A 24,174-nucleotide genomic window follows, 5' to 3' on the forward strand; every position below is an offset into this window, starting at 1 on the left:
ATTAAGAGTCTTATGCTCTACCTTCTGAGCTATGTACTTGGCCCATAAACATCTGTAGGGACCCCAGGTACCTCAACATCATTTAGTTCCTCTAGCTTCTCAGGCCTTTGAGCATCTCAGCCACATTAACAGATGAAGATCACAACTTCTGTGTTAGGGGGTTAAGTGCTTAGAGCCTTCAGATGTCTGTGATAATTGTCTGAGTTGTGTGATGGGCTGCACAGTCACCGTGGGATCATTCTCCTGATCTAGGATTCCAACATCCTCCCAATTGAGAGAACTGTATGCTTATGCTTTGCTTTCCATTCTCTTCCTTGTACATTTTACTTATTTATTAAATTTATTTCTTGCCCTTCTTCCCAAAAGAGTCCAGGACACTAAATGATAAAACAATGGAAGTATCAAAAAACAATTTCATTACAGACACAGACTGTTTTGCGGAGGTTTTTTTAAAATCAACCTTGGAGGTAAGTCTGGAGGCAGGCAGGCGCTTTGAAAGCTCAGTCAATACTCAGAATTTAGCTATACAGATGCAAATAAAATGTTTTGTTTTGTAAGGTGCATTCTACAAATGTGACACTAGATGGTGAGCTATGGAAAAAAATCAATATATTTTTCAAAACTTTTTTTTATAAAAAAAGCATTTTCACAGCGTTTTTTAAATACGTGTCTAGATTCTACCTCAGTCAACATATTGTTTCAACAGAGGAGCCAGATCAGAGTTAGCTTCTTTTATAGGAACAGCTGCAAACTTTGGGTGTCACCTGTCCTCTGTTCAGCAGGTAGCTGAAATACCATTCTCTGTCCATTTATGGTGGTGGCGCTAAAGTACAGCAGAGACCAGATGCGCTATCATTTGGCAAGTTTATATTGTGGCACAGACTGTAAAGTATCTGAATGACAAAACACCAGTTGCAAAGAATAAAGTATTCTTTTAAATCTATATTACGCCTAATTTTCCTACAGTTAACAAGAGAAAGCCATGGTCTTTTAGAATGTTCAGTATCCAACCCCACTATCCTCTCATACAGTTCAATCAATTTTCAGATTTTAGATACAGAAGGTGCCAATATATATGCACCCCAATATACTGCATTGTTGTATGTTTCCCCCCCTAATGTCTTCACTTTCCTGCACACTTTCCCCCTAATATATGCAATTTTGTGAACAGGGTTTTGTTGGAGAATTGGATGGCAAAATTCAAAAAAGTGTGAACTTCAAAAGACAGCTATATTTTAGTTCGCATATTATTTCAGAAAGTGTGAATTTGATAGATTCAAAATCTCCCCTTTCCCCGAATTTTAAATCAAATTGCACATGCGAAATTCAAAACGGAATTGTGTGACTGTAAAATTTTGCAACAATATTCCATGTTTTTGAGTACCTTAGACTTGATGGAATCTCTTGATAGTTTCCTCAAGCATAAAATATGAATCTCAGCTGTCAAATGCTACAGACCATTGCACATTAAATACCAAATACCATTTCAGGCCAACTACCAAATTCAAGAAGATATGAAATACCGTTGCATTCCAACATATTAATGATTCAGTTGCAACACATGGGAAAAAATGAATTTTATGTCAAACTACTGAATGCAATGATCAAATATTGTAATAAAATATCAAACAGGGAAATTCAATACTTTCATATTTCAGGTACACGTATCACTTGTTCAGCAAATGTTCAGCAAACATTTGAATATTCAGAGAATATGGTGAACTTCCAATACAAACACTTGCAGAGGAGAATTGGAAGAATATGTTTTGCGAGCAAATTCATTTCCACAAGAACTCTTCTCTGTGGCCAAAGGCCCTCAGGAGAAATGGGACTGATTTGGGAGACCAGGCATACTTCACTACAGAGCTACTTCACATTACCTCATCTTTTCTCAATGTTTTTTTGATCATAAATAAGACAGGGAAAAGCTTGTGAGGAGAATGCTTAAGTCTCCTTCTCCTTAATGCTCAATGTCATTTAGTGCCATTTGGAAAATAGACCTGTGCCACCATCAGGCTAGTTGTGGGCCTATTTCTGTCTTTTCACTATGCTTGCGGTCATTATTACATCAAAACACCTCTGCTGCTCCTTAACTGAGTGACGTGATTCCTGAGTTTCAGATACAGTGGTACCTCGGGTTACATGCGCTTCAGGTTACAGACTCCGCTAACCCAGAAATAGTGCTTCAGGTTAAGAACTTTGCTTCAGGATGAGAACAGAAATCGTGCTCTGGCAGTGCGGTGGCAGCGGGAGGCCCCATTAGCTAAAGTGGTGCTTCAGGTTAAGAACAGTTTCAGGTTAAGAACGGACCTCCGGAACGAATTAAGTACTTAATCCGAGGTACCACTGTACCTGAAGGACACTTCATGTCCAAAGTCCATTTCAGCAGCCTAATCCAGCCTCTGGCTGTTGGTTTAATCTGGCCCCTGTGGCAGTTTATTTTCTGGGGTAAAATCCTAGAAAAACCCTCAACAACTTCAATCCTAAAAAAAAACTCAACAACTTTGGTTGGTCCTTTGGTCAGCCTTCATGGCCCATCCCTTCATCAAATCTGGCCCTCTTTGAAAAAAGTTTGGACACCACATAACCACTCGCTAGTCAAAGAGCTCACAACTGTATTGTGAACAAGAGTCATAGGCGCCGACTCCATGGGGCCTGAGGGGGCTCGAGCCCCCTCAAAAATTTTTTTGGGGGGGCTCAGCCCCCCCAATAATCTTGGGCACCCTTCCAGCAGAGCGCCGCCGCCGTCCCCCGCCTCCTCCCCACCTGCTCCTTCGCCAGCCAGCCAGCCAGCCGCGCGCCCTAATCGGAGAGCCCCGGCCGTCCCCCGCGAGATTAGGGAATCCCTGGGGGCGGGGGCTCCTGCCTCGCTGCTTCGCAGCACCACCGCCACTGCCAAGGCACTGCCGGAAATCCCGCGAGAACAGGGGAATCCCGACTGGCCACACCTCCCAGCCAGCCAATCGGCTGGTTGGGGGGGCGTGGCTTGCCCTATTTAGGGCCGGAGCCACTTTATTTGCATATTCATGAGCTTATTTATTATTCATGAGCTTTCCCGGGCCCCCCCCAATATTTTTTATAAGTCCGCGTCCCTGACAAGAGTATTTGAAAACTGAATATGCATGCCTCTCTGTAGCATAGTTATTTCCCCTCTTTATCAGTTAAGGTGCTTGTCAAATCAAAGTAACAGAATTGCCCAGCAAACCTAAAGAGACTCAAATAATATTTCCAAGACATGCACACATGCCCCATCTTGCTGACCCCTCTGCTGTTCTGTTCTGCTTGTCTGCCATGACCCCGATACACACTCTCCTATTTTCCTGGGACAGTCCCGGAATTACAGAAGACGTCCCAGTGTCTGATTTGATCCCAGAATGTCCCAGTTTCCCCTTCTTCCTCCCCTCCATGTCTCAGAGAACCACTAAAAGTGGGGTATGTGGAGATGCAAAAATGGAGTCCTGTTTATATTGAAAATAAAATTCCTGCGCTAAATGAAGGAAATGGTGAAGCTGGTATATGAAGCCTTCCCTATAATTTTGAAGGATAATGTCACCAAGACACCTTAAATTCTTTAACTGCAATGCTTCACCAACCAGCCATTTTTTAAAAAAGGAAATGTGTGAAGTGTTTATTCCTTTATTGTAAATGGAGCTTTATGCTGCAAGCCTTTATATGTCTACTCAGAAGTAAGTCACACTGTATTCAATGGTGCTTGTTGTTGTTATTTAGTCATTTAGTCGTGTCCGACTCTTCGTGACCCCATGGACCAGAGCACACCAGGCTCTGGTGCTTACTCCCTGGTAACTGGGTAAAGGCTGTAAAGTCTTACAATGCTATCCTAAGCATTTTTACACAGAACTAAGTCCCACTGAGTTCATTCTCACAGTTTCTTCTTCTTCTTCTTCTTCTTCTTCTTCTTCTTCTTCTTCTTCTTCTTCTTCTTCTCCTCCTCCTCCTCCTCCTCCTCCTCCTCCTCCTCCTCCTTCTCCTTCTCCCTACTACTATTACTATTATACCTTTTTCACTGGCAGGGGCCCAAACTTACAGCCAAATTTTTATTTCATTGCATTTATCTATGTAAGGTGTTGTACATGATCCCTTCCCTTACACAACCATCTTTCTTTACAACAATCCTGTAAGGTAGGATTGGCAGAGATCTCGTAATTGGATTAAGGTGACAGATTTCTATGTGTACAATACGTCTATGTGTCTGTCAAGATCTAACACAGGAGAAGCTTCCTGATGTAGAATAGAAACGCCTCTCTTTTTATTGGAGAAATGTTGGAGCGTATGATCTAAAGGCAGCTCTGCAGCTTTAGATAACAGAAATGCATCCCAGAAATTAGCTATTTCCCCATTTAATTTGCAGTTGAGCCAAACAGAAAGTTGAATAATTGCCCCATAAACGCAGCAGGGGGGCAATAGCTGGCACCAATGCTTTATTGGGGGACGTACAGCGCACTCTCTCACGCGCTTGGCAAAGGCTGCTTTCATTGCAGTCATGTGCTCACTGATTCACTCTGATTAAATCTCTCTGAACTAAAAGGCTGCAGATTCATCTCCAGCTCTGTGACACAGCCGGTCTTGCAAAAATGCAGATAGGGCGCCCAAGGCTGCTGTAAAAGTCAGCGACATTAGCACGCACGGCTGTCAGGAATGGAGGCCCGGGCTAGCCCAGAAATCACTTTTCCTAGCATCTGTAGCAGAGCTCTTTCCAAGCAGTAATCCAAATGGGTCCTTACTTTAAAATTTGATCTTGTTTTTGCCTCAGGGATTTCTGAGGTCCGGTTCTTAATAGCTTTGTTGTTGCCACCTGGAACGCCATTGCACGAGGAAAGATATATGTGACAGTTTTACCACACCACTGCACCTGATGCTGTAAAAAAAAATATTGTTACTGCTGTGTGGGATGATAGAGAATTTTGGGAATGACATGTAGCCAGAGAGGCTCATGGGATGCCCATGCAGATGTGGTGATTTTCATCACTCCAGGGCTATCTCTTGCAACCATAGAGGCTTCTTCTCAAAAGAAAGGTTTACAACGTCTGATGCTGCTTCCACAGGGGCTGTCAGGAAATTGGCTCTTGATTATGAGGGCAATTGGAAATGGGAATGATGGGCAGTGACTCTGAAAGACTCCCAAAATGGCTGAGCACCTCGCCCCCCCAAGCTAAGCATGGTATTCATGTTGTAGTCAAGGCTAATTCACAATGTACATTATAATATATGGTTGCCATATTTCTAGAAGTAAAATACAGGACACAAAGCTTTTTTTTTGGGGGGGGGGCGGGTAACTCAAAGTTGTTGAGCATTTTGGGGGAAGAGCTTTGCCATAGAGTTAGTAGCTCAGAGCAGCTGAACTCAAGCCTTTTTCAGGGTGTGAGGAGGGGAAGGAAAATAATCCTTTTTGAAATCCTGGAGGGCAGCTGCAGGACCAGGGCTGGATTTAGGTTTGCTGAGGCCCTAAGCTACTGAAGGTCATGGGGCCCTTTATATGTCCAGCTGTCCTTTGTCAACAATAAATTGTCGCTTTTTTGTGTTGAATATATGCTATATGGTAATTTATGGACCTAATAGGTATCTAAAGCCATTTGCACATGCAGAATGTAGGCACCTTATATATATAGAAATGAGCAAACCCGTGATATTCTAGGGAGCAGGCTAGCAGGTGGGGCCCATTACTTACATCACAGGAGCCTACACAACACAAAACACTGTTGCTGTATGTAAGATTTATTTTATTTGTTTTTCATCTTATATTTTGGAAATGTACATCCAGGTTTTCCCCCCCTTTATTTTTTTGGCCCCTCCCCAAGAGAGTGGGGCCCTAAGCTATAGCTTATTTAGCTTATACATAAATCTGGTACTGTACAGGACAGTGTAGCTCATGGGTAGGCAAACTAAGGCCTGGGGACCGGTTCCGGCCCAATCACCTTCTCAATCTGGCCTGCGGACGGTCTGGGAATCAGCGTGTTTTTACTTGAGTAGAATGTGTGCTTTTATTTAAAATGCATCCCTGGGTTATTTGTGGGGCATAGGAATCTGTTCATCCCCCCCCCCAAAAAAAAATATAGTCCGCCCTCCCAAGGTCTGAGGGACAGTGGACTGGCCCCCTGCTGAAAAAGTCTGCTGACCCCCTGGTGTAGCTGGTCCTCGACTCGGTGCAAGGCAGCTTCCAATGTTCCCTGTGGATGGTGCTGCTGTCCTTAAGCAGCAGGTCCTGAAGTCTGAGGCTCATCGCTGTAGGATTTGTTGATCCAAAGAGCTCCCAGTGCCCTCCTAATCCTTCTTGACAGTTCCTGAATGTACATCATCATCAGCTGTCAGATTACATATCTACATAGAGAATGGCAGGAGATGACAAACAGCAATTTCACTTCTAATATTTTAGGGCCAAATTAGACGAGGGGTGAAAATTCATGTATAGTGGTACCTTGGGTTAAGTACTTAATTCGTTCCGGAGGTCCGTTCTTAACCTGAAACTATTCTCTCTTTTTTTGAATTTTTTTATTAGGAATTTAAACAGAACATATTATCTTAAAACATAACATCCTTAATTCCGCCCCATTTCCCCACTCCCTCCCATAAAACAACCCACCCTCCCTGCCCCCCCCGACTTCTCTTAGTTCTAATGTCTGGTTTCTCCAACAAACTTTTTATTGATAATAACCAATTAGACAAGTTAAGGATTTATACAATTATGTAACATGCAGAGAATAACCTGAAACTGTTCTTAACCTGAAGCACCACTTTAGCTAACGGGGCCTCCCACTGCTGCCGTGCTGCCGCCGCCCAATTTCTGTTCTCATCCTGAAGCAAAGTTCTTAACCCAAGGTAATATTTCTGGGTTAGCGGAGTCTGTAACCTGAAGCGCCTGTAACCTGAGGTACCATTGTAGCAGGGGTATGTGTTAGATGCTATTTATTGAAGGGTTTCTTTTTGGGGTGGGGTGGTAGAATAGCTAACAATCAGATTGGTGGAGGAGGATTTAGCCCTGTCCTCCCTTGCTGCAGTTGGTTAGAGCTTGGTGCTGATGATGCCAAGGTTGCAAGTTCGATCCCCATACGGGGCAGCTGCATATTCTTGCATCGCAAGGGGTTGGACTAGATGATCCTCGGGGTCCCTTCCAATTCTATAATTCTATGAAGCTGCTTGTTTGCATAGGGAGCAAATCCCCCACTAGGGCCAATGACGGATTTCCCCAAAAGCAAATCCCATCTTGAGAGGTGAAATTTTCTTCAGGAGCAGAGTTAGAGTTAAGTCCCCGCCCCCCACCTCTCTAGGAACTCCATCATTATCAGCTACCACCCTTGCAATGATGCCATTTGCATTAAAAATATAAAATAAAAAACTGTATGTGGTTTGACCCGCAGAAAAATCTGTTTTTGGATCCTGTTCTAGCATACCAAGAATACACAGTGTTTCGTCTGAGTTATATACCAGTGATTTCTTCACTGAAAATTAAGTGGTCTGCCTGTAGCCATCACTGACCTTAGACAGTGGAAGTCGCTATGCTTGACATACTGGTCTTGCAGTAGTGGGATTTGCAACTGGCTCATCAGATGCAAAAGATCTAACCTGATTAAAGTAGGACTCTGTTATTGCTGTTTTGCAATGCTGGCAATTTGCTGCTAATGTAATAAGGTTTTTGATTCTGGAAACAGTTACCTATCTTCTAAAAAAAAATCACACAAAAAACCCCCAACTCCCTCTCAAAACAACAGTGACGGCTAATGGGTCTTACTTGGTGCTCCTTCCCTTTTTAATTCTTCAGAGTGCAAACGTAAAGCCCATTTGCCATGCTTCAGTGCTTTTGATCTTTATCTGAATTTAGATTGCTTTTTTTGCTGCTACTGTTCTAGTTCACACACAGTTTAATTGCCAGGAGATTCCATTTTTAGAAACACATAGAGAAGGGTGGGAGAAATGTCAGGGTGGTAGGCTGGTGACTGCCTGATCCCAATCTACATCTGGAAGCCCTCCCACACATAGGTGTGTGACCTATGCTGGAACAGATGTGAGAAACCATTGATCCTCCATATGCTGCCGAACTACAACTCCCATCAGCCCTAGCAATCATGGCCAATGGCCAGGGATGATGGGAGTTGGAGTTCAGCAACATCTGGAAGCCCACCAATTTCTCACTCTTGTTCTCTGACTTGATCCATTGAAATGAATGACAATGACTAACTTAGGTCTGTTCGTTTCATTGGGTTTTAGTCTGGGGGAAAGCTAATAGAATACAACCCTTTCTATCACTTTCTCTTATAATCTGTCCTTCACTATCTTGAAAAGATGAAGAGACATCATAAAATACAAACTCTATATTATAAAATATAGTACGTAGCCAATCATGTACTGAATTTCATGCACTCCTGATTGTTCATTATATTCAAATGTTTCTTTTAAATTATCACCACCATCATCATTAGTCTTCTGAGTTTAAGAGCCCAGAATCAGGGCAGACTTGGGTGATACCAGTGAGGACAAAAATTTGGCACCCCCTAAATATTTCCTATTTTTATGCTCTTCTCCGTTTTGCCTTCCATTCTGCACATTTTCTCAAGTGCACTACGTCATAGTTGTGGCAACTCAATTTCCTCTCTGACTTGGGTCTAACTTTGAGTAAGGTAAAGGTGAAGGGACCCCTGACCGTTAGGTCCAGTCACGGACAACTCTGGGGTTGTGGCGCTCATCTCGCTTTACTGGCTGAGGGATTTGGCGTACAGCTTCCGGGTCATGTGGCCAGCATGACTAAGCCACTTCTGGCGAACCAGAGCAGTGCACGGAAACGCTGTTTACCTTCCCGCTGGAGCGGTACCTATTTATCTACTTGCACTTCGTACTTTTGAACTGCTAGGTTGGCAGGAGCAGGGACCGAGCAATGAGAGCTGACCCATCACGGGGATTCAAACTGCCGACCTTCTGATCAGCAAGCCCTAGGCTCTGTGGTTTCACCCACAGTGCCACCCGCGTCCCAACTTTGAGTAGGTACCCGTATAAATATAGGTATCATCATCATTATCATGCACCCCCTTGGCTCAGCTCTCTGTGTGGGGGAACCTCCCTCACTGCCGAAAATCGGGCACTGTTAGCATTGCAGGGTAGCAAATTCTGAGCTCCTATGTAGCCATTGGTGTCGTTGGATGGAATGAACAAGCTTTACAAATTTTGCTTGGTCAATACTTAATGTATTGCCTGAAAACCACAGAGGAATGTATATACTGTTACTTACATGGATGAAGACCTTCATTTCCTTCCCAGAGCTACAATTCCTTAGAATGATCGAACAATCAATCCCTCTTCACGGGAAAATCTGAGAATGGTTGCTCTCTGCAGAGGAAAGGAGTTTCCTAAGAGCTCTTAGCACCCTTAACAGACTAAAGCTCCCAGGATTCTTTGGGGGCAGCCATGACGGTTTAAAGTGGTCTCATAGTGCTTTCAGTGTGTGATGTGATTGGGCCTTGGATTGAGGAGACACGGGTTCAAATCCCCACCTGCCTATGGAGCTGAACACAAGGTGTTGGGCCAGTCTCTCACCTGAAGGCTAACTTACAGGGAGGGATGTGGGTAGCGCTGTGGTCTAAACCACTGAGCCTCTTGGGCTTGATGATTGGAAGGTCGGCGGTCCGAATCCCCGCGACAGGGTGAGCTCCCATTGCTCTGTCCCAGCTCCTGCCAACCTAGCAGTTCAAAAGCACACCGGTGCAAGTAGATAAATAGGTACCACTGTGGCGGGAAGGTAAACAGCGTTTCCGTGCGCTCTGGTTTCTGGTGTCGCGTTGTGCTGGAAGCAGTTTAGTCCTGCTGACCACATGACCTGGAAAGCTGTTTCTGGAAAAACACCGGCTCCCTTGGCCTGAAAAGCGAGATGAGCACCACAACCCCATAGTCGCCTTTGACTGGACTTAACCGCCCAGGGGTCATTTACCTTACAGGACTATTGCAAAATGACTGTACATTGCTCTAAGCTCCTTGGAGGAAGAGTAAATGGGTTTAATTTTTTTTAATAAATAACATGTACTTTAAATGTCTGGCAGGAAGAAATGAACAGGAGCTTTTATCCTGCATGGAGAAGGAGTGAGGAGCAAACTCCACCTGTTGATGTCTGCCTCCTTGGCACTTGTAAAAGAGATGGGGGACTTGTTTAATTTCAAACACCCTTTAAGACTCTTAGCCCCTGTGGTGGTGTGACTGATTAGTTCTTCAGCTACCATAGCATGCCTTCTTATTGTGCATTTTTATAGGGAGACAGACAGTTATGTTTCCATCTGACCCTGCTTATTTCTTGGAGGCACCAATGTACCCTAGCAATGGCGACTTTGGATGGGAAAGTTCTTAATCTCCTTTTTTTTCGGGGCAGAAAGTCTGTTTAATATTTCAGCGCAGACTGCTGACTCGCTTGAGAGCTCGCAGGGGATTTTATTTCTGTGTCAAACCTGCCATCTGCCAGCCCCAAATCATACTTGTCTTCCACCACCTTGAAAAGGTTAGCATTTGTTAAAAGATTTTTTTTAATGCTCCCCACTAAAACCGAAAAAGGATCCAAGAGACAATTTGAGTGGGAGGAGACCATCAAGAAGAAAGTCTTGAGAAAGGCAGTTTGATACTATTTGATCTGTTTGATTTTTTTGTCCTCATTCATACTACTGGTTTCAAAGTGAGGGCACAGTTAGAGTTTTTGTGGTGATATGCCCCACAGCTATTTTTAGATTTATTAGGTCTTTTTATTGTACATGTAAGAGTCAAATTAGATGCCAGCAGCCATTTGTCTTCCCCAGTCATTATAAAGTAGGGTGGAATAAGAACATAAGAAAAGTCTGCTGGATCAGTTCCAGCTTTTTGTTCTCACATTGGCCAACGAAATGATTTCTAGATTATACTGCAACCTCTGCATGCTTAGTTGGTGGAAACCAGAAGGAGAGTCTTCTTTGTGGTGGCCCCCTTATTGCAGAACTACCTTCCTTAGGGCTCTTCCAGATACCATTTCTATTGCACATGATGGTTGGTATTGGGGTGGTGGTTACATGGTTGGTATTGCTGGGTAGGGACAGTAGGAGTAGGATGTCCCTATTGTCATCAGAGAAATGTTGGGTGGTATGCAGCCTGCAGAGGAGGAAGCAGCAGGACCCAGAAGGAGAGGATGTGGGGCAGATTTGGGTGTGCTGTGGACCACACCCAGCCCACAGCCAAGCAGTCCCCCCCATTTTAACTGGACCCACAAAATAAACAGGGAGAATAAAGGAGAATAAATGTAAGGAGTGCATTTCTTCCATGTTTTCCTTTCACCTAATGAATAGATTCCACCCACTACAGGAGCTAATTGTGCACAAAGGAGAGAGGAAGGATTTGTCATAACCAATCAAGGAGAGGGCAATAGTCACCCAGAGGCTTTCCAGTTAATTAAACACTTCGGGGGGGGGGGGGAGGGAGAGAAAGCCAATTAATTTGATAGGAACTGGTCTGGGCTTCCCTTGAAAGTAGCTGCTGTTTTATCACTACATTTGCCAAGCTTCTAACCAATATTAATATCGTAAGCCATCTCACCGCTGTTCTCTTCAGCTAGAACAAAGAAACCCTGTTCTAGATTCTCGTCTGGGCTAGAAACGGAATGAAGAAAGGAGCAGTAGACATTATGGGATGACATGCACAGAAGTAATTTCAAAGTGACCTAAGAACTGAGATGGCTTTTCTCCCAAAGAAAGGTAAATGCCTGCATATTTCCAAACCGATGAGAAAAGGACAGAGCCAACTCTTGTTAACTGCAGTATCTCAAAACTAGAGGATGCTTGAAATTCATCCATGAATTATAGTATTACAATGGACCCTACATGGAAACTCGAGTCCTATGCATGCTCAGAAGAGCATAGTGACACACTTTCAAGTAAGTGTGTTTATTATTATTATTTATTATTTATTGAATTTATCTACTGCCCTATGCTGGGATGCGGATGGCGCTGTGGGTTAAACCACAGAGCCCAGGGCTTGCTGATCAGAAGGTCGGCGGTTTGAATCCCCACAACAGGGTGAGCTCCCGTTGCTCGGTCCCTGCTCCTGCCCACCTAGCAGTTCAAAAGCATGTCAAAGTGCAAGTAGATAAATAGGTACCGCTCCGGCGGGAAGGTAAACGGCGTTTCCATGCGCTGCTCTGGTTCGCCAGAGGCGACTTAGTCATGCTGGCCACATGTCCCGGAAGCTGTACACCAGTTCCCTTGGCCAATAAAGCAAGATGAGTGCCGCAACCCCAGAGTCGGCCACAACTGGACCTAATGGTCAGGGGTCCCTTTACCTTTACCTTACTGCCCTATATCTATAAGTCTCAGGACGGTTCACTGAATGTGGGATTTCACTGAACGTAAACAGAAATTTCATTTGAAACCTTCCTTCTAGAAACAAAACCCAGCCATTTTGTCGAAACATTTTCCAGCCATATTTTGAGTGCTAACCTTCGCTGTCACTTAATTTCAAAAGCAATCCTGCATTTATTTCTTTAACTCCATCCCACACATCCTCAGATCTCCCCATTAATATTCTTTTTGCACACAAGAAGATCCTTGTTGTAAGAGAGCAGAGACCCATCTAATCTAGCGGCCTGTTCTCACAGTGGCCAATCAGATGCAACAGCCAAGTGCAAGAGCCCTTTCGCCTCTCTTGTGATTCCCAGCAACTGGTAGCCAGAGGCATAAACTATTGTAAATTAAGACTTGCTAGTACAATCCACTCTGATGGAACCAACTGGAACCAACTTGGTTCTCATTTTAAAAGCTGCTAATGCAAAAGAAGAAAAAAGAAATCTAGATCTTTGCCCTCTAACATCTGAAACCATGTTCACACAACACCTTTGTGAGGACTATCCAAAATGTCATAAAAACAACCTTTCTGTTTCTCCAGAACTCATCACCAGGCCAGATGTTAAGCAAAGTAAAGGGGTGAATGGGTAATGACTCTTAGGCTCTATATTCACGACCTCAGGTTTGAGAAATCCATGACCCCCCCCCCATATAGGTGGACTCCAGTTCCCAGCAGCCAGCATGACCAATGGTCAAGGATGATGGGAGCTGTAGTCCAGCAGAAGTTTTCCCACTCCTCTGTTATGTGTTACGAATGGGGATGCACATTTCCACTTGCACTGCAAGGTACATAGGAATGTGTAGGGTGTCCAGGTCCTGTGTCAATTGTGGCTCATGATTATGTTCAGTCAAGGCTGCTGCTAGTGCATGTATTGCATACATAGTTTTTCATCACTTGATGACTCAACCATTGCAGTCTCACCACTGAATGTACAACGAGCACTCAATTTGAAAGCAGGGCATTGGAGTTGATGTGTGGCACAAAATCTTTTCTGTGATGATTGATCCGTGATGGCTCATTCATATATAGAATCACAGAACTGTAGAGTGGGAAGGGAACCCCAGGGTCACCAGCCCCTTGCGATGCAGGAATCTTTTGCCTAACTTGGGGCTTGAACCCACAACTCTGAGATTAAGAGTCTCATGCTCTACAGCTTCTTGCTGCAGTCATCAAGCGATGAACAGTACGTATGTCTGAACCAGCCCCCTCAAAGCCCTTACAATGGGGAAACATGAAATACAGTTCTAAATTTGACACTGCGGCATAATGAAAGAATTTGCACAAACAGCGGTAGGGAAGGCTGTTCTTATAATGGAAAGAACCAAAAGCTGAATATATAAGTAAACGGCTGGTCCTTACTTTTGGATCGTGGATTCCAGACAGTTCTTCATAGATTTTCTCTCCCACCATGACAGCAGCCAGATTAGCTGTGTACGTCGACAGACAAAATAAACAAAAAATGGCCCAGAGGTTCATGAGAAACCTTCCAGTCCAGCACTTGGGGGGTTTGATGGCAGCTGTTCTACCAAACAAGATGGCGTAACAGACGTTCAAGGCAGAGGAGAAGGAGAAAACTTTATCCCTGTTTCTTCCCTTGGGGGTCATCCCAAAGGGGCTTTTCCATTCATACAGGGTGAGGAAGATTGCAGTGATGTGCAGCGCCACAAAAATCCCCAACCACATGGTCCAGTGGAGCGGCCACATAAAAGCTCCAATAGGAGCCGCGGTGTCTTTGGTTCTCACCAGAATGCCCAAGCTGGTGGAAAAGAATGGGCTGGTGAAATCGATCACTTGGCTACGGGCTGTGTTGATGCTGAACGATGTCACAGCCATGTGGGCGGTCCCAGCCAGGAGGTCGCCTACAAGCCCTGTCCATTGACCGTTCTTCAGAGCCCCATATTTCCCGTCGCCGACAATGTACAGGTCGAAATCGAAGTTCATATCCTCCGCCAATTTTTCCAGCAAATCTATAGTGTAGCCATAGCAGCATTTCTTCAGCTCTGTGGGCACCGTGTCATTGCCCCCTTGGAGGCTTTCGAAGAGGGCATCCAGCACCGCTGAATCATTGGTCAAGGGGTCCAAGCAGAGCTGTCCCGCTGGGCACAATCCTTCATCATCCACAGCCCTTGTGAACACGAAGGGATGCTCAATGAGGGTCACCACTCTCAGGTGCAGCCGGGTGGGATGCTGGTTGTGATTCTTGTGCCTCTGGGCCTGCTCTGGCCAGATCCCGTAATCCATTATGATCTTTCCTTCTTGCCAGCTCCCCAAACGGGTCCACATTGGGTTCCCTACCGGATCGTGCTGCAGATTCCAAATGAAGAAGTTGTTTTCCGAACTGATGATGGAGGAGCCTTTCACTTTAATGTGGCCGCTGAGCCCATGAAAAGTGGTATTGGCTAAAAACCTATGGGACAAATGCAAGATGTTACAAAGAGAGAATCAAGACAACAGATCTCCTACAGCAGAAATTTGCTTTGCCCTCTCCTTCCTATGCTTTTTCCTCAAAAGAGCCTAAAACTGTCATCCAAATGCTATCTACTCAGAAGTATGCCCCCCTGAATGCAGTGGTAAATGGGATTAGGACTGAAGTTTAAGGCCAAATTCAGATTTTTCTCTGGGATGATCCTTTTCCCATGATGGAAGAGTGGGGATGCTGTATTTGTGGTTTTCAGACTCAGAAAAAGAAGGCGAGACGTCAGGATTATTTAATCATGGGAGCATCTGTGTGGAACACCTGCATCTTATATTACATTATGGATTGGATAGAATATTGAGGGCATATCTGCACACCCAGCGGTGGAGGAAGCTTCTCTGGCACCTGGGGCCGCATGTCCAGGGACGGGGTGAACCGCTCATGGGGGGGGGGAAACGGGGCACGCGACACCCATTCTTGCCCCCTGGTTTGTTTGCTTGCCTGCCTCCTCCAGCCGGGAGTGCTTGCCTCCTTCCCATCCTCTCCCCTGCCTGCCTCCTCCAGCCAGGAGTACGGGGCAGCGGCGCGCCACCCACCTGCGACTCTACCCCGACTCCCGGGTTGTCAAAATGAAGGGGGAAGGGCACCGGCAAAGTGGTGCAGCTCCCCCCCTTCCCCTTCCCTGAAGGCTCGGGACATTTTAGGTGGACACTTATTTTTTTTAAAAAAAAGCTTAGTTGTGTGCCTAAAATGTAATGCGTGCAGTCAGTAGCTCATAAACACAAAAGCACTGTATTTTGGTTCTTTTCATGAAGATTTCGAAACACTGGTGCTTCTCTCCCAAAGAGTCACAGTAGTCAACATTCGCTGATGGGTTAATTCAATTATTCTGCATTCATTAGTCTGATGACTTGGTCATTCTGTCTTTATCTCGCAAAGTTTAGTACAGAATGAGAAAATGAGTATGGGCAGCAAGTCAAATCACACAGTGCTTTAATTACCTAAATAGCATAGTTAAAACACCATAATTTACAGATGAGATGGGCCTTTCAAGTCCTAATGCTTTTTACCCTGTTACAAGGGTGATCAGCAGAAATTCTCTCATCACGAAGCCTCTAATGCATGTGATCCACTGCAAAAGCGCAGCCGCAAATTTATAAGAGAACTGTTGAGAGACCCCAGTTTTTGAACCACAGAGTTCTCCTGCACTAGCAAAGAGTGTGGGTTCCATCTGCAAAGTAGAATGCAATAGCTTTTAAAAAGAATTAGCCTTTAGAAACTTATAATGACCATAAATTCCATAAACAAGGAATAATACAATCATAAAATAGGAGAGTTGGAAGGGACCCCAAGGGTTATCTAGTCCAACCCTCTCCAAAACAGGAATAAGAATACTGTCATAAATCAGGGATGGGGAATCCTTGGCCCTCCACATGTTTGGCCACCCAGTTTCCTGTTTCCCTGGCCATTGGTCATGTTAGCCAGGGCTGATGGGACCTGAAGTCCAATAACTTCTGGGGGCAGGGTACAGGCTTCCTACTGCTGTCCTAAAGTTACCCCAAATCCTCTATCATTACTGTTCTCCAGTCTTCCTGAAAAAACCAGCAACTCAATTTAGCTCCTATGACTGAACATACCAAGGTGATTAATCATAGGAGGTAAATGGAGTTTTGCCCCCCCCAACTCTTCCAGGATGACTTAATAAGCCCAACAAAAGTGACTGTGCTTTTCAAAATATCCCCAGGTCAAAGGGGAGGTCAGGTTGAAACACTACTATTTTGAGGGTCATCACCTGCCACCATATTTTTTTCAAACCATTACAAATTCTATTCTAAAAGCAAGCTGTACACTTTTAAATGGAAGCTGTCACATCACAGAATTTAAAAGTCAACTTAAAAAAAATAATCTTAGGTGGGGCAAATCATCTGGATAAATCCTTAGATATCATAGTGTCATAGTCAAATGGCTTAATTGCTGCATCATGGTCCAAAAGCCTCGCTTGTATTTGAGAAAGCCAGACTTGTGAGAGCGGAGATGTTTTGTTACTTTATATAACCATTTGGAAAGCTTCTCTATAATAGGTGAGAATAGGCTAGCTCTTGGTTCTGTATGGCCACTGAGTCCTGTGATCACTGGAAATGGCCATAATGTGTTGACATTCCCTTGACGCCATCATAGTTGGGTCATGCCAGCTGTCACGTTATTTCTGCTCCTGGTAAGGAGAGTTCTCACATCAGCACTGGCATTTCTGGAAAGGAAGTGATGATGTGATGGCCATAGTTATTTCCACCAGACTCTCCATGATGTCATTATTGTGTGTTCTGCCTAGTACTCCACTGAGGTCAACATGAAAATCCAAGTAAAATTATTATACAGTCAATCATAAAAAGAATAGCCTACAGAGCACATGAAATAAAAAAAGAAGCTGTTTCACTGGAAATAAGGGCTAGATTGAATGGTTGGCAGAAGACCCAGGACTCCACCGAAAAGCTGCAAAGTGAGTGAGGACACAAGTTATAGTGGAGAAGTTGCAGTTGGGTTAACAGTGCTTTAACTCCCTCTCCCCGTTACTTTCCTCCTACACCCCAGCTCAGGTTCCCAGGCCCAAGTTTCCTGAGGCTGAGAGAAAACTAGCTGGAGAAGTAGAGCTCCAGGGAAAAACAGGAGGCAGGGTCAGGGTTAAGCACCTCATCCTTCCACTCTTGCTTCTGTTCTCTAAGTCCCACCCTACTCAGTACCATCTGGACCTTTAGGCAAGTCCTGATTGAACCCTTAAATATGGAGTGTCAGACTCACACATTCACAGTGCTTGCAAGGAAATTAATTGAGAGATAATCTTACTTTGATAAATACTGGCCCGAAGTGAGATTTTTTCTCTCCGTGTTCAAGCAATTGGTTGTACTTGGAATAAGCGCCAGTTCTGGTTGGATCATTGTAGCGGAAGCAACAGCTCTAGCTACAAGCTCCATTGCATCCTGTATGTAGTCTTCAAAAAAAGACTGTGTTGTTTTCCCGTGAGCTATGAGACCCAACGGCAAGCCTTCTGTCCTCAGCTCTTCCACGTTGTGCGAATCTCCAAGAATCCAGTGGAGATCAGGAGGCATCACCCCAAATTGGGTGGTAATTTCAAAAATCCTCCTTGTGCTTTCCATGTCGCAGCCAAACATCACCACCGTTGACGTTGTGTCCTTGATGTTCTCCAGATGAACTTGCAAGTAAGTCAAGAGGTTGCTGGTTGACGTGAGGTTCCCTGTGATATTTATAATGGATCCCAAATGAAACTTGGAGCTCTGCTGTGTGAGGAAGAGAAAATCTGTGATGTTCCACTCTTCCTGGCACACCATCAAGCTAAAGTTATACCAGTTGTTCAAGGCCAAGATGGAGAAAGTGACATCAGCGTCAAAACTTAATGAGCGTTCTAAGCTCAACTGCAGGTGAAGGGGATTCTGTAAAATAAGAAAAATATTAGTTAGGGAAAGCCTTGACCACAAATATATTATACTTGGAAGGGGATTTTTTGTGGGGTGGGGAAGCAAATGTATGCAAAACTCTGTTGCTTGAATAAAGCCATAAATCATAGAATCCTTTAAAAGTATCTAATTCACCTTGGTGTTTCAATTTTTATTGACCTTGTAGCATATGTTCAATTTACATCTGCAATCAAGTATCCTGTTCCTGGCTGCTGTTTGAAATAGCTCATCCCCTAAGAAAACTCCCACAGAATGAAAATCCATCCTACATATGCTTGCTTGGCTCTGGAGTCCTAGCTTCCAAAATGGGGCAAACCTATCTTCCCATGTTTTGACTCTTCATTAAAACATTCCATGTGCAGCCTTTCCTAGCTTTTCAGGAAGTCTCACAGGCTATGTGCCAATCAAATTCAACTTTTCTATCTAGCTTAACTATTTTGGTGTACTCTTCATATTTCTCATTTTGAGGGAGAGATGCAGAAATGGCCTATTTTCAGATTTATTTTTTAAAAAGCACACAATTAGGGTGCACCAAATTCAAGGCTTTATATGGTGTGGAGGCATCCAAATAATTTTGGTCAAGGTAAGTGAGTGACTACCAAGCATCATTATATATATGCCATTTTGTAAAAGGTAAAGGTAAAGGATCCCTGGATGGCTGAGTCCAGTCAAAGGTGACTCTGGGGTTGCGGCGCTCATCTCAGTTTACTGGCCGAGGGAACTGACATTTGTCCACAGACAGCTTTCCAGGTCATGTGGCCAGCATGACTAAACAGCTTCTGGTGCAGCAGGACACCGTGATGGAAACCAGAGCGCATGGAAACACCATTTACCTTCCCGCCACAGTGGTACCTATTTATCTACTTGTACTTCATGTTTTCGAACAGCTAGGTTGGCAGGTGCTGGAGCAGAGCAACAGGAGCTCACCCTGTCATGGGGATTCCAACTGCCGACCTTCTGATTGCCAAGCCCAAGAGGCTCAGTGGTTTAGACTACAGTGCCACCCACATCCCTATGCCATTTTGTATAACATGTTGATCACTAGAATCATGCAGCTTGGAAGCATCAAAAGGCTACTGAATGTAACCTCCCATTTGAGTGCAAGACCAGCCACACACTAAGCTCCAAATACTAAGAGGTGCAGCCTAGGCTACAAGGTTTTATAAGTCAAAGTGAGTAAAAGCAAGACATGCCCCATACATTTTGTTTTGCCCAGTGCTTGTGGCCTTTACATTTTCAAAACACCAGAGACAGGTATACAGATTTGCAGTGTGGAAATCACATAAGAAAGCTTATTAACATGGGAAAGGTTTGCAGCATGTTAATCCACAGCAAGATGAATATGCAGTAGCAAGAACAGATTTGTAATGAGCCAATGATGTAATTCCCCAAAGTGTGATAAGAAAAGCTCCAGTTCAGGATATTCAGTCTCCCCCCTCCCCTACTTCTCCTTTAAGTATCCAAAACCTCTTTTGCAAACCAGCTAATTAAATGGATAAGAGCAACACAATCAATATGCATCTTGTAATAGCAATAATTTACTTGGCCTGTAGAATGAATAAAATGTGCTGATGGCTTGGAATTGCACAAATCCAGCAGCCACTGAAGAGGGCATGGCATACTCTCCAATGGTACTATTTCATAAATAGTTCAGTAATGTTTTCTCTCTATGCATAAAGTGGGTGGTGTGCACACAGGTTAATACTTAATTCTACTTAGGCTCCACACCAGAGTTTATTATTGATGCTGCTCAGGAATGGAAGTTTTGTGCAGCATCCACACACTATCATCGTCTTCAAAACCTCGTTCCATATTATTTTTACAGTTTAATCTGGATTTACCATAGAAAACCCAGCACGTAAATAAAAATGCAGAAACAGTAAATGCAGATTGAAACGGGGGAGGTGGCAGGAGGAGAAATATGGGATAACATTTTGAAGAACACAATATCACATGGTTCCTGCAAAAATCTCACAAACATCAACTGTGTCAAGTCCACAATAAACCACAGTTTGGAAGTGCCTTTAGCAATCTAGAACAGTGTTTCCCAACCTTTTTTGGGCAAAGGCACACTTGTTTCATGAAAAAAATCTCGAGGCACACCACCATTACAGCCCCGTGACGTCAGCGCGCAGCGTCACGCCGGGAGGGACATGAATTGCTAGCAAATTACATAATCACCTCCTTGAGGGCTGGCCCATCTTCTCCGAAGGCAGAACCCCATTAATTAACAGCACAGACTCACACCATAGCCAAGACGAGGGGGGAAAACCTCAGTCATGCACAGTCATGCACATGTGGGGGCTAAATGAGGACGAAGACCGGGCAGAGAGCAGGGTTCAAATCACCCCACCTGGCCAGGACAATCCCTGGGTGCTCCCTTGGGCCACTCGCCTGACCCACCTCGCAGGGCTGTTGTTGCGAGGATAACACGGGGAGAACCACACGCGCCCCCAGGAGCTCCTTGGAGGAGAAAGCGGGCAATGAATGCAATGCACGAAATATATGAGAGGCGACCAGGTTTTGCAGGTGAGGGGCCCCCGCCAGCCTCCGCTTCCAACACCCGGCGCAACGACGCTGAAGTTTCCCCCCCGGGCTCAGCTCGGGGAGCAGTGCTGCTCCCCCCCGGCTCCCCTTCGCCCTCCCGGCTCTCTCTGCCGCCCACTGGGGACCCCCCTCACCTGCCAAGTCCGGAGCGCTGGTGGAAGTTGCATGCATGCATGCAGGGCGCCGCGTTGCCATTGCATTGCACTGCACTCCATGCAACGCCTGCACGCATGCATTGCCTTGCACGCCCGCCAAGGGGTCTCCCCGCGGTCCGATGCGTCCCCTCCGGCGCGGATGCAGCATTGCAACCCCACCCCCCCGACGCAGCCCTACCTGGGGGGCAGCCTCCGCATCCACCGCTCCGCCTCCGCGGGCATCCCCGGGCTCCATCCTGCCGCCCGATCTCCGCGGGGGTGCAGGCAGGCTGCGTGGGGTCTGCGTGGAAGAGCCCCTGCCCGCCCGGCCGCCGCCGCTGCGCTCATTCCATGGCCGGGAGAAGAGTGCTTCAAACAAAACGCCCGGCCCGCCAGGCCACGCTGGGAAACGTAGTTCACGCACCCCGCGTGGGCGCGGAGCCCAAGGGCGAGGGGAATACGGATCCCGGCAGCCCCCGCGCCGGGGACGGAGGGGGAGAGGCCGGGTGCAGGGATGGAGGGACGGGTGGGCGAGCGAGTGAGTGAGTGGCAGCCGCCAAGCCTTGGCCGAGAGCCAGGAAGGGCCTCCCCGGAGGAGGAGGAGGGAGGCGCAGAGCGGGAGGGAGGGAGGGAACCCCAGGGGTCATCTAGTGACGGTGCCCCAATCGAAAATTTGACTTTTTTAAAAAAAATCTTTCGATTTTTTTAATTTTTCCCGCGGCACACCAGGCAACATCTCGCGGCACACTAGTGTGCCGCGGAACAGTGGTTGGGAAACACTGATCTAGAATATAGCTTCAAAACTGTTACAAAACAACAAACATGCAAACAACCCATTACATATGAGCAATGGGCTTCAGTCTTACAAATTTTTCTCTCACTGATCCCAGGGTGAGATTTTAAACATCTTTACTGAAATGTAGATTCTCTGCTAAAATCACGAACGGCACCTCTCTCCTTCCGCTGTGTCTCTGTGTTGTAAGCATCCTCATTTACATATATACACACAGGCAGGTACTCAGGTCTTAGTTCTCCTGCTGAGTGACAGACCTAAAACTTTTGATGCATTCACAAGATTTTGTCACAAGTCACCTTACCACACCCAGTGGAAAGTTACTAGCTCTGTCCCTATACGCAAAACACACACACACAAATCAACGCTTATAATACACTTAAACACAGCATTGTTATGTACATGAAATTTATAACTTCAGCACTGGGGACATAGCCCAGATGCATCAGATGATCTCTAAATTCGCCTCACTGTGCTGTGATGCTGAGCCTGGGTCCTATATAGAGATCTAGAAAGGCTGTATGCCAGCTTAGGATAAGGGACCATTGCAGGCAGGAAGTGAGAACCACAAGAGGAAGGAACAGCAAGCTGCAACTAGGATAGGTGAGTGTACAGTGGTACCTCGGGTTAAGAACTTAATTCATTCTGCAGGTCCGTTCTTAACCTGAAACTGTTCTTAACCTGAAGCACCACTTTAGCTAATGGGGCTTCCCGCTGCTGCGCCACTGCTGCACGATTTCTGTTCTCATCCTGAAGCAAAGTTCTTAACCTGAGGTACTACTTCTGGGTTAGCGGAGTCTGTAACCTGAAGCATCTGTAACCTGAAGCGTATGTAACCTGAGGTACCACTGTATATGTTTGTTCAAAGTGGTATCTCAGTGCTTAAAAGGTATGGTGTGAATGTGGCCTAGGACTGAGGAGATGTGGGTTTGAATCTCACTTGGTCATGAAGCTGTCTACATGATGTTGGGCCATTCTCTTGGCTGAAGCTCCGTTGGAGGGCTATCATGCGAGAGAGAAATGGCCATTGTACATTGCTCTGAGCTCATTGGGGGTTTCTTTTTGTTTTGTTCCCCCCTGGCGTTAGCTGAATCATATGAAGATGATCCCATTTAGTTGTCTTAGTCACAAAATGCATATTGGAGCACAGTTCCAATATTCCGTTTATGTGCTTGGGGATCTGGCTCAGGAAATATAAGCCTGCTGCAACTGCAGTTTTGGCCCACAAGTCTCTGGAGTTCTTCCACTTATATTAATAGGCATTGGATCAAACTCATTACTCTGATTTACTGATCATGTTAAGCCTGCGTGATGTATAGTGCTATTTCGTTTCTTAGATGGGAGTACATCTAGAACTTATTTGTTCCTTTTTTTGATGGCTTCAGGTTTCTCTACACCACTGTAGTAAGAACTGTTATTTCATTTAACATGCAAAGGCTTGTAGCTGTGCCTTGACCTCCTTGTGCAGGAATGAGTCCCACAATTATATTGTCTTCACATGATGCAGCATGAGCTATCTTCAGTTGTAAAACTTAATTATTTTTATACCTTTAAGCTGCTGTAATCTCTCCCGGGACCTTATGCCAGAGGGTGGGCAAGGAATTGAACAACAGCAAATTCTTTTCTGACCCACTATTTAATTCAGAAGGAGCCATGTTGAAATTGCCCAAACTATTTGATCAAAACCACCCACATTTGGGTGGCCTCTCTCATTTGGAAAAAAGATTTCTCCCCAGGATGTGTGAAATTTTCTGCCTTATTTAGACAAAATTTCCCACTGTCCCTCCCTCTGTACCCTTCATAGTGTTCAATATTCATGTGGCATGGCTCAGATACCTTCAAGTGTGCAGGGGTGTGGTCAGCCCCGCTTGATTGGGGGAGGGGGATTCCCGGCTGTGTCACTGCCCAGGCAACCAAGCCGATTGCTCTGGGGGTGTGGCCTGCTTAATTTAAGCAGGACGCAGCAGGAATCTCACCCCTTTTCATCCTTCCAGCTGCTCTGGCTTGGCAGTTAGGAATTGGAGTATTGCTGGACAAGAGAGGAGGGGAGGTAGCGCTATCACCTCCCCTGCACATTGAAGGGTATTCCGTTAAAGGATTCTGGGAGGGGGGTGGCCCTGTCCGAAGCCTGGGGAGGCTAGTGCCTAAGTCACGACCCCTATCGGTGGCCCCGGGGGAGCTCCTACTGGTGGTTAACCCTTCCTGGACTCTGTGCAGATGGGCAGGAGTCAGATATAGTTGGTTAGGTCCAATGCCTAAGCCAATACCGCTTACAATCTGTAATCAATAAAGTTGTGGCCCTTTTTAAGCCCATTAAACTAAAATACTGTTGCCAAGTGTCTTATTCAACCTTGTGGGGGGTGGGGGGTGGTTTGGGACCTTGCCACACAACTCCTGCTGACAGACACGCACTACTGTATCTCTAAAAATAAGAAAGCAGCAATGAAACTCTTTGCCTAAGGC

General features: G+C 45.4%; 1 protein-coding gene across 1 annotated transcript in view; it reads right to left on the reverse strand.

The window, feature by feature from the left end:
• GRIN3A (glutamate ionotropic receptor NMDA type subunit 3A) overlaps nucleotides 1-24,174 on the reverse strand; it is a 98,153-nt gene that overhangs the window by 31,900 nt on the left and 42,079 nt on the right. The window contains exons 2-3 of the mRNA XM_081176195.1: nucleotides 17,609-18,213; nucleotides 13,711-14,758 (exon numbers count right to left, since the gene is read on the reverse strand). Coding sequence (XP_081032321.1) covers nucleotides 13,711-14,758; nucleotides 17,609-18,213 — 1,653 coding nt within the window. The remainder of the gene's footprint in view (nucleotides 1-13,710; nucleotides 14,759-17,608; nucleotides 18,214-24,174) is intronic.

Source organism: Podarcis bocagei (assembly GCF_964188305.1).
Source record: "Podarcis bocagei genome assembly, chromosome: 17".
Taxonomy (NCBI): domain Eukaryota; kingdom Metazoa; phylum Chordata; class Lepidosauria; order Squamata; family Lacertidae; genus Podarcis; species Podarcis bocagei.